Raw genomic sequence first — 12,836 nt, 5'->3', positions numbered from 1 at the left:
ACTTGACCCCCTTTGCCAGCAAAACTGAAGGCTTGAAAAGTGCTGTGGGGATGGGAAGGAGACAGGCTCAGCACTGGCTGCTGAGGCAAAACTGGATCTGCCTCCCCTCTTCTGAGAGCTGTGATTTAGATTGGTGCTTGGCTGCTTTGAAAGGAGCAGGAACGCAAAAGTAAATCACATGACCCTATCTTCCCCCTCCTCGCCTTTCAATTCATGCAGCAGCTATTTATGGCAGTCTCATAGAGCCTCTTCAGCTGTGGGGAGAGCCAGAACTGCCCATTCAGCAGGTGCTTCTTTTAGTTCTTGAGTCCCAGAACCATAGGCTAGCTCTACACTACAAACTCTTGCTGGCACTGAGGTTGGTCAGGGGTATGATGCGGTGTGATCCCCGGCCAACGTAGCTGTGCGGGCAAAAGCCCCAGTGTAGATGCAGTTGGGCTGGTAAACACTATATCCACACTAAGAGTGCTTTGCAAGCTCAGCATACTGGGATAGCTGTACAGGCAATGTGCTCTTAGTGCATATCTGGCGATAGAAGTTGGAGATGGAAGGGCTATCAGATCCACAGGCTGGGGCTAGTGTAGGATTGTCCCCTACAATATATACTTCAGGCAATTTTAAAGTGACATTGAATCTGGAAGAACATGCAAGCAAACCTACAGGCAACTGTAAGAACACAAGGCCAGGGGACCCATAAGGGGCATTTAGATTTCTGTACTGTATTTAGCCTATCAAGGCTCCCATTTGTTATAGGAGTACTCTGTATGCATATTAGAGCTAGGGGATTTCAGAAACATGGCCTGTTTCATACTGGAAGAATCCTTGAGCTTTCCAAAGGTTTTGTGAAAATTATGAGAGCACGAGCCAGGGCCCAGAGTAGCCTGGTGGTCAGGACACTCTCCTGGGATGGTGGAAATCCAGGCTCAGATCCCTGCTCTTCCTAATTCAGAGCAGGGATTTGAACTTGGTTCTCCCATATCCCAAGTGGGATACAGAGTCCGTCTCTCTCAGTGAATGCTTACGTTATTTATACCAAGTGGAACAGCTCCAGCAGGAAAGGCAGAGACCCCCAGCCCAGAACGGCAGCAGCCTGGGGAGCAGGGCATTCACAGGGAGAATGGCAGAGTAGGGACACACATTTGACTCTCCCATGTCAGAGGTGAATGCTCTCATCCCCAGGTTACTGGCTATTCTGGGGGTCTCATTCTCTGGTTTTGACCAGAAATTTCTGGGCCTGAGAAACCTTCCTGATAACCGTTTAATCCAAATGGATACGCTCCCACCAAAACTGTTTGTTTCGACAAAACATTTCCAACGAAGAACCCTTTTATTGAAAAGTTCCTGAATACATATGGTACCAGTAGATGCACTCAAGAATATGCTGAATAGTTTCTGGGTTTTGTAGGCCCGATAAAACTTCTTGTGCACTGCAAATAGCTTCCTCTAGATTTTAAACTGATGTAAAATGCAGTCAGTTTCATGCCCCATACCTATCCTCTACCAATTTTTGTGGTTTTACAGTCACCTTTTCCTACTCAAAAAAGGGTTTCTCTGTCCTGCTGCTGTGTGTAAGAACCACACAAACAACAGGGGAAATAGACTATATGGGGGGGTGGAGGGTGGAAATAAACAAGCTGAAACAAACAAAAAAAACCACACACAGTATTCTTAGATGTTCCATATCAGACTAAGTAAAACAATTGTCCAGACATGACTGTAATTAAATTGATACTCTCTCTTTAACCATCCCTGCTTTTCTGGACCACCTCTGCAGTGTCAATAACCTGTCTGAATGTGCGTGCCCTAATCTTCAGAGAAGGGAAGCAAATGCAAACTGCATCAGTTTCTATCTAATGCAACCTAGCCAGCAGTTTAAATCAGCTTCACAATCAGCCATAAGAGACTTTTTAGTTGGTCTTTGTTTTTAAATGTTAATTGCAAACATCTGTTAGATAAATGCCATGGCCTGTAATAAGCCAAGTGTCTAAAACTTTGTTCTATAGTTAGCATGGTCTCCCATTAAGCCACTCATTGTCATGCAACATGCTCTCTGCAGTCTTTTTTAGCTGGATAAATGGATATTTCTCAGTCTTTTCGCATCTGGGTCACTCTTGTTAAATATATGCTCCCAGTTTATTTTTCATAATCAAATAGTCTTTATTTTTTAATGGTTTGATGCCTCGTTTCGGTATTCTACCTAATCCATTATCCTGGTTTTCCATTTAATCCTAATGCATAAAGTCATGCGGCCCCTTTTATTGCACTATAAATACAACAGAAACATTTTCTCGTCAAGAAAGTGTTCCCCACTGTTGGCAGTGGATAGAGTGAAGAGCGATTGTTAAGAGTGTTATTTTATGGGCACTAGCTTAATACTGTTTCATCAACAAAGTGCAGAAGTTACAAAGGAGGTTTGATTAAAGGTTGCCAAAAAGCATCACTGTAATTTCACATTCCATCACAGGCAGGGGTGCAGAGGGGGAGCTGGGCCTCACCCTGCCTTTTTTGAGCACCCAGGATTCCCACTGAAGACAAGGGAAGTCTGGGTGCATCAGAAATGCAGGGTTGGGTTCCTATAATGAATGTGGGCCAGATGTAGGGTACCCCAGATGCCTGCAACTCATTGTAGTGGTGCATTAGTGTACAGCTAGTTTTGTAAATTAAGTCCCACTACGAATGTGGTGAACTGCACCTAGAATTGTGACAAAACTCAAGGTCTGTGGGATCAAGACAGATAAGTAAAATGTACAAAGCCTGCTTGGAAGCATAATGGCTACTGCTCATGGCGTAAGTGCAAACAAGACTCCCCCTCCTTTCCAGGTGCTTCCAGAAGCTCAAGTCTCACAGCACAGTTCATGCCTCCTGCTATCTTGCCGGTATTGAAGAAACTATGGCCTCATGTCTGAAGCTACGTTAACATTTAAAATGCTACAGTGGCACAACTGCAGAGCCACCCCTGAACTGCTCCAGCACTACAGGGTAGCCCCTCACTACACCGACAGGAAGGGTTCTCCAGTTGCTGCAGTTAATCCACATCCCCGAGTGGTGGTAGCAAGATTGACAGAAGACAATTTCCAGTGACCCAGCTGCACTGGGGGTTAGGTTGACTTAACTACATCTCAGAGGTGTGGATTTTTTCACACCCTTGAGAGATGTAGCTATGCCGATGGAAGTTTCCAGCATAAACCAGTCCTAGCAGACACTATGCCATGAAGTACCCTAAGAAATTTCAATACAGAAGTTTGTACCCTGGTGCTAGTCATTCCTATATAGCCTGTTAATTAGGATAGTGTTAAAACTACTTTACCTTCGTCTGTTGAATAAAGGTGGCAGCATGTACGTAGAAAGCTCTGCAGATTTGCTTGCTTTTTTAAAGTGATCATAGAGCAGCACTCTTGCTCATGCTCTGTGCTGTTTGATGGCATAGGAAGGGTTCAGAACAGCGAATGTGAGACTGAAATCATGTAACGTGAGCATGGTGCCTCTCTGTGTTTAGAAATGCTCTCCCTGCGGCACAATCACTGTAACAGCCAAGTACCTCCTGCAAGTAAAACTGCCAAGGGCACCTCATGCTTCATTTCCTGCTGTCAAGGAGCAGGCTTGGGAGTGTTTGGGGACACTAGTATGAAAGGGAGGGTACTATTGCAAGAAAGCCTAATCAGGGAGGTAGGTTTTGGTTTTAGCTCTGAACACTTTCCGACCAAGGGAACTCACTCTTTTTGACAGTTTCCCGTAAGTTCAACAGTCCGTTCAAATTGTTTCACTGAATACATTAGCTTTCCCTTCACAGAACACCCCTTGGCAGATGTACATGCCAAACTAGTTACGAAAGTCGGTTTGAAGTACAAGGAAACAGAAGGGGGGTTCCAGTTAGCTGTAGGGTCCAATGCCAAATACGTGTGATATTGAGACCAGCCCCACTTCAGTTCCCATTGACTTCAAAAAGCACTGGATCTGGCCTGGTGTAAGTAAGACCTAAGTTACTTTGATAACGTAACTGCTTCTAAAGTGAGGGATTAAAGAGAGAAGGAGCTCAGCTACTGAAGTACTGCTTTTCAGCATCTCATCACATTTGAAGTGACAAGTTGCTTATGTTAGCCATCTTGCCGCATAACGAGTTATGAAAAAGAATTCCAGCTTCCAAAAAATCAGTTTGCCTTTTCATAAGAAATACAATTATTAGAAAGCCAAAAAGATATCACCAAGAACTAAGTGGCTTGGTGGGAAATTCAGGTCTCCAGTAAAGCACAGTTCTGCCCCACTGGTCTATCCACTGTAGTTCAGCAGACAAACCATAAAAAGACACTCAAAAAAGGCTACAATTTCTTCTCACTCAATGAACCAACAACAAACCCACAATATTGTATATTTTATTTAAATTAACAAAACTACATTTTTTCCAGGTTGCTTAAAGCATTTTCCAAAAAGGGAACATACAACGAACAATTTACTAAGACCCAGGGGCTATTTCTGGTGTGCAAGTGGCAGTTAGTAGTTTAGTAAATATAAAGAGATATCTACACCACAGCAGACTTGTTAGTGTTGGACACACGAGATTTGGTTTTGAAGCTGCAATGAGTCTTTTGTAAATCAATCTTTACAACATGCAATGTTACACTATACTATAAAAGAAATCAGGATGAATTTATTCTAGGTACATAGATATTAGATAAAAAACTAAAGTTAAAGTAGGTTAAGGTTGCAGAGTCAAGCTCTCAAAAGTTGTGAAATGCCAGAATTGAGAATGGAAGTGCTCTGCCCCCTTGGGAATATGTGTGTTATGTTACAGTCTTTAATTATATGCTTATCTATATTTTCTCCAGAGGACCCCTGTCTCATTATGTGAGCATATATTTATTCAATATCTTCTTTTATTCTCCTCAGTGTGGGTCCAGGCTGTATTTGACAAAACCCATCCAAACTCTGCACTGGATACAAAATTAATAATTTCCTCCTAGGGCTCTCAGAGTGCTTCAAACATTAATACATTCACACACACACACCCCTCTCACAGAGGTGGCATTTACCCATTTACGGATGGGGAACTGAGGCACAGAAATTATGGAGAAAATTGTCAAAGTTCCATTAATTTTTGGTACCGAATTTGAGAAGCCCAGAGCCTTGTTTTTAGGAGATTTCGCATTTTCATAGCACTTTACAATCTATGCTCAAAGCAGAGCACCACTTGATTTCAGTTGGAGCACTTAGCACTTCTGAAAATTCGGTCCTAGGTATCTCAAGGTGAGCAGCCAGAAACTGAAACACACACATTTAGTGATGGGGATGCTACAGACAGCAGTGTCCTTCACTACACATCCCTGACTTATCCCCACAGCAGGTCCATCGTCTGCACTGGATAAGGCAGAGGGGGCCTATGGGGAGCAGGAAATAGTGCGAGATCATTAATTAAAAAATACATCATAATGTATATGTCCAAGAGAGTCATATTAAGGTTACACAGGCAAGCTTAATTCTGGCATTTCCTAACTGAGTGCTTGACTTTGCAACCTTAGCAATACTGTAGTTTGTGTGTGATTTACCAGGCTTTTTTTTTTTTAAAAAAAAAAAGCCAACTGAAAATGATTGTGCCCTCCTCTGTCCATGGCAACTGGGAGCTGCAGGGTGACCATATTTCCCAAAGAGAAAATGGGACACCCCAGCCATTTGTCCAAAGTGATCCCCCTCTCCCCATGCAAGGCTGTCACTTGTCACTGGAACCCTGCCAGGGCCCCACTGCCTGTCAGCTCCAGAGTCCTTCAGCCCCTTGGGCTGAAGCAGAGAATGTCTCAGAGGTCTCTGGAAGTCACGGATTCTGTGACTTCCATGACCTCAGTGACAAACAGACTTATTATGCATGAATCAGCAGATTTGGAACCTTTCGATTCACAGCACAAACCTCTATTACTTGAGCAATGGATAGCAGTCGACTGTCATCCTCAGCATGGACCAAGCTCTACAGAGGGATGAGACACAAACTTTGCCAGGAGTTTCAAAAGATATTTGCGGACAGCAGAAATAAGAGACTCAGGAATCCATTCTAAGCTCTGGAATAGCATGCACTCGAGTGGGCACAGACCCTTCTGCCCATCTCTCTCAGCCTCTCCCCTTCTGCCCCAGTCCCCTCCAACCCATGCCTGTCTTAGTTTTCCTCTCTTGCTCACCTCAGCTCTAGCTCTTCCTCCTACTCTCCCACACACCCCCAATCCACATGGATCCTAGTCCACTCCCTCTCCCTCCAGGTCTGGATCATCCCCTCTGCATTTGAAATCAGGCTGTTTCCTCCTCCACACTGCCTGGGCATTAGCAGGGAGAACACAGGACTTAATACGGTGTGCAGCACTACGGCATCCTGCAGCAGCCAAGAGCAGCAATTGCAGGGAAAGTCCTGCTCAACTGTGCAGTCTTCTGCAGGACATTGCCAGAACTAAACTCCCCAGAGAGTCTAAGAACTGGTTAGGAAGTTTGGCCAAGTTACTAGACACTGAAAAACACTGGTTCTCACATGTTCAGTGCCGATTTGGCAGCTAAGTTCTCCAGACATTCCACCTCTGCTGAGTATGTTCCATGCTAGTGCTGCAGGCATCGAGTAGGAGTTGCCCTGCAACTGCTCCTCCCAGCTGCTGCAGGATCCTGTGCCCAGTGCCACAGCAACAGAGGAGGGAGACGCAACAGAGGAGGGAGACAGTCTCTCCTGTGTCCTCAGTGCTCCCTCTCCTGACACCCAGGCATCATGGATGAGAAAGAGCCATCACTGGAATGCAGAGGAATGAGAAATGGAGGAAGGAGGGGTGGGGAGAGAAGGGGGTTCAGGAGCCCAATGGGTGTGGGGCAGATAGGAGGATACAAAAAAGTTGCAGGACACAAGGGCAGAAAGGTCTATAACCACTGGAGTATACTCCCCTCCAGGACTTGGAAAAGAATCCAGGAGTCCAGAGTTTCTACATTCCTCTGTCAGCAAATAGCTGTGAAACCTACTAGTAAAGTGTGTATCTCTCCCGTCTTTAGTGCCTAGTTCACACATCAGGTAACAGCCTACTACTGCTACCAGTCACTGTTAGCTTAAGTGGCAGAGGTCTGTGCTACAGATCTAAAGGTTTGAACCCTGCTAGTGACCCAACTGGGGGGAAGGGGGAGAGGGCGTCAATATGGTTAGATACAGAATATAATTTTGTGTTTTCTGTGTGTTTATGAGGAAATTGCACACCAAAGAAAACAAAATACTAAATACCTCCTCTTAAGTGAGCACTGTCCATTTTGTGCATTAATGAGGCAGGAGTCCTGTGTAAAAACCCCAGTAATTAAAGACTATCATCCTGCATACACACAAGTATTCAAATTAAGGTTCCGCAGGCAACATTAATCCTGGCTTTTAACTCTTGAAGGTTTCACTTTGCACCCTTAGTGTTCATTTAGCGTGTCTACGTAAAATATAGACTACATATCCTGCCCTCCCCCAGAGATAATATACCATATTAAAGAGAGTTTACAGAGGTTCTATTTTAGTGCCACTGCTCAGTGAACACACTATAAATACTGGGCTTTTGTAGAGTTACTTCTGATGTGTCCTCAAGGAGGCTGTTGTCTCAATCTGTGTATTGTACTTCATTGTGTTTGTCCAAAGTGAGGTGTTCCAGGAGTTACTCCTGAGCCTCCTTGCGAGCCAGCTTATAAATCTCGGTTGGCCCGTCCACATGGGTGATGGTGGTGGTGAGCTGAAGCTCCTCCCCACTACTTACTCCCAGGTCACCTGAAATACAAAGCTACATTTCAGCTTGATGCACAAAGGAGAACCTGGGAACTAGAGAGTGACTGCCAGGTTAAATTTCCCTAGAGTTTGGGTTTTGGAAAGAATAAGCTTTTCTAAAACTGAGGACTACGAAGGGTTTCCATGTAGTCAGATTCATTTGAAGAGAAGAATGTTCCCTTGCAGCGGTTTCAGTCCAAAACAAACACACACTGTTACATGAGCTAATGATGAAGAGCCACTGTGTTACTGAAAGATATTCCAAGGAAACCAACTGTAAACTCAGTAAACAAACTATTTAGTTCCATTCCTCAGTCTTGTCTTTCACTTCCTCCACCACAGCTACACAATGCTGTCCCCAGGCTATTTCAAGTTAGTATTCATATGCAATTAAGAGCCACACCAAAGCCCAGTTTACCATTTGATTGATCTTCACCATAATTCTTGTGTGATGGAGCATATAGGAACATAAGAGCAAAGACGTAAAGGTTCCACATCCCGTAGATGCCAGTGAAGAAGGCACTGTTCACTTGTATTGTGAAGTCCCCCCATTTCCAATGGCCTTCAGTCACCTGTCCACGAGAAAGCAGAGATTCAATAGGGACAGATAGATAAAGAGAATTCTCCTATAATGAGCAAGCACCTACAAAGCAAATATGTTTCTAAGAGCAGCTACATAGAAATCTGAAATTAAGACAGAATGAAGTACATGGACAATTCATGTCCAGACAAACACATCAAAGTAAAGCCTATACTAAAAAGTCTCTTCCCCTGCCACCAGTCTATAAGGAATGGCACATGCAACAACATTCATATTAGAAACTTTATTCATCTTTGGTTTTTTAAAAACTAACAAAATTTAATCTCAGAACATTCAAGTTAGATCATTCCAGTCATTCAAGACTTTAGTGAGAGGATAATCATATTCAAGCAGTACCTGGGAGACTAGCTATATCTGAAAACTTTAGAGGGTCTATAAATAAACCTTTTATAGAAGAAAACAGCATGAATAATGCAAAGATCTAATGGCATCCAACATGTCTCACTGCTTCTGTCTTACGGCAGAGACCTATGCCTGATAGCACTAGTTCCAGATATAAAGAGAAAGACAGGAGACTCTATGGAGAGTTAAGAAAACAGTAATTTAATATTAATCTTTTGAAAACAATGAAATGCATGAGCTGTGCACCTTAAGACTGCCTTCCATTTTAAAGCCAAATGAACAAGCCATTTGGGGCCATACCCTACCATTGACTTTAAATCAGAATTCCCCATAGAAAACAAGGGTGCTCTGCTTTAAAGAAAGAAAGACAGTGGCAGAACAGAGTCTTTAAACAAACAAAAATACCAAACTTGATGCAAGTAACCAGACAAAATGATTTGACAGATTTGAGGTAGACCTTCAAACCAACTGCTTCAATTGAACAGATTTTTAGATCAGAGTTATCTTACCATGCCAATCAAACTACGGCATTGTTTTCATATGCAAAGGGAACACAGAGACTAGATTCTCTAACATAGTATGTCTGAGGGTACTTCTGTGCATGACTCAACAGTAGTAGTAAAACTGGCAAGAAAATAAAATCCCTTTGTGTGAAAAAATTTCACCTTTTTGAAAAAGTTTTCATCACAAGCAGAGATGAAACATCCAAAATTTTTTTCACAGGAAAGGATTTCAAGAAAAACTCCATTTTGCTTCTCCCAAAACCGAATCTTTCAGCTGCCCATCATCAGTTTTGCTTTCTGCCTGCAGTGAAGCTGACCCGCTCCTCCCAATTCCTGCAGCCAAAGAACTGGGGCTCTCAGTCCCCCTCCACCCCAGTGCCTAGCTGGGGAGATGTCTTTTCAATTTCACCTACAGAAAAGAAGCCCCCCCCAAGCAAAACTGAAATTGTCCTACAACTGACATTTTCCTTGGGAAAAGAGCATTACTCTTTAGAAAATTCAGACGAAAAAGTTTCAGAACAGCTCTACTTTCAAAGTAGAAAGGAGTTTGACTATTTTATAACTTGTAAGGGTGTATCCATTGTATTTCTTCAACTAAAGCCTGCATGTTTATGTACAATTGCGATTGCCGCCTTACACCTGAGGCCAATAAAACATCTTAACAATGGAAAGTCATCTTGGGAGGCTGTAGTCCTGGGAACTGGTCAGGAGAGTGAAGGGGTTTATTCTCAGAAGAATATTGTGGGGTAGACCTTCAAGAGGGTGCATGGTGTTTTACCTGTGCAACTTAAAACATAGCCGAATACCCTATAGTTTTATTATACTTATATATCTAGATCTATAGGCTAAATCCACGTTCAGAGGGAAGAGAGCACACTCTCGCTTTCTTTCCTCTCCTCCCCCTCCCCAAAAAACCAAACAGTTAGAGCATTTAAGACTACAAAATCAAGCACTCAAAAGTTAAACACCAGAATTAAAAAAAAATCACAGACACACACACCCCAGACAAGTTCATGGAGGACAGGTCCATCAACGGCTATTAGACAGGATGGGCAGAGATGGTGTTCCTAGACTGTTGGCTAGAAGCTAGGAATGGGCAATATGGGGGTGGATCACTTGATTACCTGTTCTGTTCATTCCCTCTGGGGCATCTGGCATTGGCCACTGTCAGAAGACAGGGTACTGGACCAGATGGACCACTGGTCTGACCCAGTATGGCTGTTCTTCCAATTAAGGTTTCCTATGCAACCTCAATTCAGCCCCCTTGTGAACATGTATTATGAAACAGTCTGTAATTGCATCCTCACATATTAGAGAGATTTTCAAAGAAAAAGGTCACCAGAATTTTTTTTTTTTAAACATGGAAACCCGGCCCCACCACACCACCACCACCTTCATATTGCAAATGGTTAAACTATTTTGCCTCAAATCTGGGGGCGGCGGGGAAGCTGTCCTGAGGCAGGTGTCAGAGTAGCAGCCGTGTTAGTCTGTATTTGCAAAAAGAAAAGGAGTACTTGTGGCACCTTAGAGACTAACACATTTATTTGAGCATAAACTTTCGTGAGCTACAGCTCACTTCATCGGATGCATTCAGTGGAAAATACAGTGGGGAGATTTATATACACAGAACATGAAACAATGGGTGTTACCATACACACTGTAACGAGAGTGATCAGGTAAGGTGAGCTATTACCAGCAGGAGAGCGGGGGTGGGGGTGGGACTTTTGTAGTGATAATCAAGGTGGGCCATTTCCAGCAGTTGACAACAACGTCTGAGGAACAGTGGGGGCGGGGCAGCGGGCGCAAAGTGGGGGAATAAATATGGGGAAATAGTTTTACTTTGTGTAATGACCCATCCACTCCCACTCTTTATTCAAGCCTAAGTTAAATGTATCCAGTTTGCAAATTAATTCCAATTCAGCAGTCTCTCATTGGAGTCTGTTTTTGAAGTTTTTTTGTTGAAGAATTGCCACTTTTAGGTCTGTAATCGAGTGACCAGAGAGATTGAAGTGTTCTCCAACTGGTTTTTGAATGTTATAATTCTGGATGTCTGATTTGTGTCCATTTATTCTTTTACTTGGAGACTGTCCAGTTTGGCCAACGAACATGGCAGAGGGGCATTGTTGGCACATGATGGCATATATCACATTGGTAGATGTGCAGGTGAACGAGACTCTGATAGTGTGGCTGATGTGATTAGGCCCTATGATGGTGTCCCCTGAATAGATATGTGGACACAGTTGGCAACGGGCTTTGTTGCAAGGATAGGTTCCTGGGTTAGTGGTTCTGTTGTGTGGTGTGTGGCTGCTGGTGAGTATTTGCTTCAGGTTGGGGGGCTGTCTGTAAGCAAGGACTGGCCTGTCTCCCAAGATCTGTGAGAGTGATGGGTCATCCTTCAGGATAGGTTGTAGATCCTTGATGATGCGTTGGAGAGGTTTTAGTTGGGGGCTGAAGGTGACAGCTAGTGGCGTTCTGTTATTTTCTTTGTTGGGCCTGTCCTGTAATAGGTAACTTCTGGGTACTCTTCTGGCTCTGTTCCTCAGACGTTCTTGTCAACTGCTGGAAATGACCCACCTTGATTATCACTACAAAAGGTTCCCCCCCACCCTGCTCTCCTGTTGGTAATAGCTCACCTTACCTGATCACTCTTGTTATAGTGTGTGTGGTAACACCCATTGTTTCATGTTCTCTGTGTATATAAATCTCCCCACTGTATTTTCCACTGAATGCATCCGATGAAGTGAGCTGTAGCTCACGAAAGGTGATGCTCAAATAAATGTGTTAGTCTCTAAGGTGCCACAAGTACTCCTTTTCTTTTTGTCCTGAGGCAGACACTCAGTATGAAAAATTTCAACCCAAACAGTTAACTTTTTGGCAAACTTAAACAACTGACAACAGGGTCTTATAATGGGAAAGATCAGGCAGCCTTAATAATAAGCAGACGCTACCAGCCCAGCTTACAATCTATGCATTCCCGTGTCCTCTGTACTAGGATATAACCAATATGTTGGCTACTTAGGAATTTGGATACTGCACTCTCTCATACCCAGTTTGGTTTCAGCACACTCACCTGACTGACAATGAAGAAGATGATAGTCATTGCTGCACAGGCCAGAGTGATGAGCATCAAGAACTTGAACCTAAAAATCAGCCCCTATTTAGAGAGAGGACACTGGTCATCGTAACGGAACAGACAATCCCATTTCAATTTTTGGCTTCTACAAGATGGAAGTTGGAAAAAAGATTAGTCCAAAACCACAAAACCCACAACCACCCACTCGCTCCTTTGTCCTACACTGGTGACAGCCAGTATTCTCTGTTCCCCACACGTCTGCATTCCTGCCAGTTACATTGTGTGGGGTGTAGAGGTCTTGACTGCTACTGCTTTCCATTACATTTGCTCCTGTGAAATTAAACGGATTTACTTAGAGCTAATGTGAAGGAAACACTTGAGTTTAAGCAACAAGGTTTCATTAAATTAACAGCACGTTTGATAGTCTGTGGCTTCCTTGATAAATCAGATATGCTTTCTTTCTAGAACATATATCTGTGATGAGGGTTTGTTAGGTTATACCAGGAGTGATCTACTTTACAAATGTTTTCTGTTTCTGTAAGTGTAACGAGTTCATGTGAGGAGAGTGCAAAC

The 12,836-nt window shown here is 43.4% G+C and overlaps 1 protein-coding gene across 2 annotated transcripts in view; it reads right to left on the bottom strand.

The window, feature by feature from the left end:
* Window positions 1-4,354: 4,354 nt before the first annotated feature.
* Window positions 4,355-12,836, bottom strand: part of WLS (Wnt ligand secretion mediator) — a 69,869-nt gene continuing 61,387 nt past the window's right edge. For both annotated transcript variants that reach the window (XM_073357379.2, XM_073357380.2), the window contains 3 exons: window positions 12,261-12,344; window positions 8,163-8,316; window positions 4,355-7,747 (listed from right to left, as the gene is read on the bottom strand). In XM_073357379.2, the coding sequence (XP_073213480.1) occupies window positions 7,638-7,747; window positions 8,163-8,316; window positions 12,261-12,344 (348 nt within the window). In that variant the 3' untranslated portion in view covers window positions 4,355-7,637. The remainder of the gene's footprint in view (window positions 7,748-8,162; window positions 8,317-12,260; window positions 12,345-12,836) is intronic.

The sequence above is a fragment of the Lepidochelys kempii genome, chromosome 8, assembly GCF_965140285.1.
Source record: "Lepidochelys kempii isolate rLepKem1 chromosome 8, rLepKem1.hap1, whole genome shotgun sequence".
Lineage (NCBI taxonomy): Eukaryota > Metazoa > Chordata > Testudines > Cheloniidae > Lepidochelys > Lepidochelys kempii.
The sequence above is the reverse complement of the archived record's forward strand: the minus strand, read 5'-3'. Positions and strand labels throughout refer to the sequence as shown.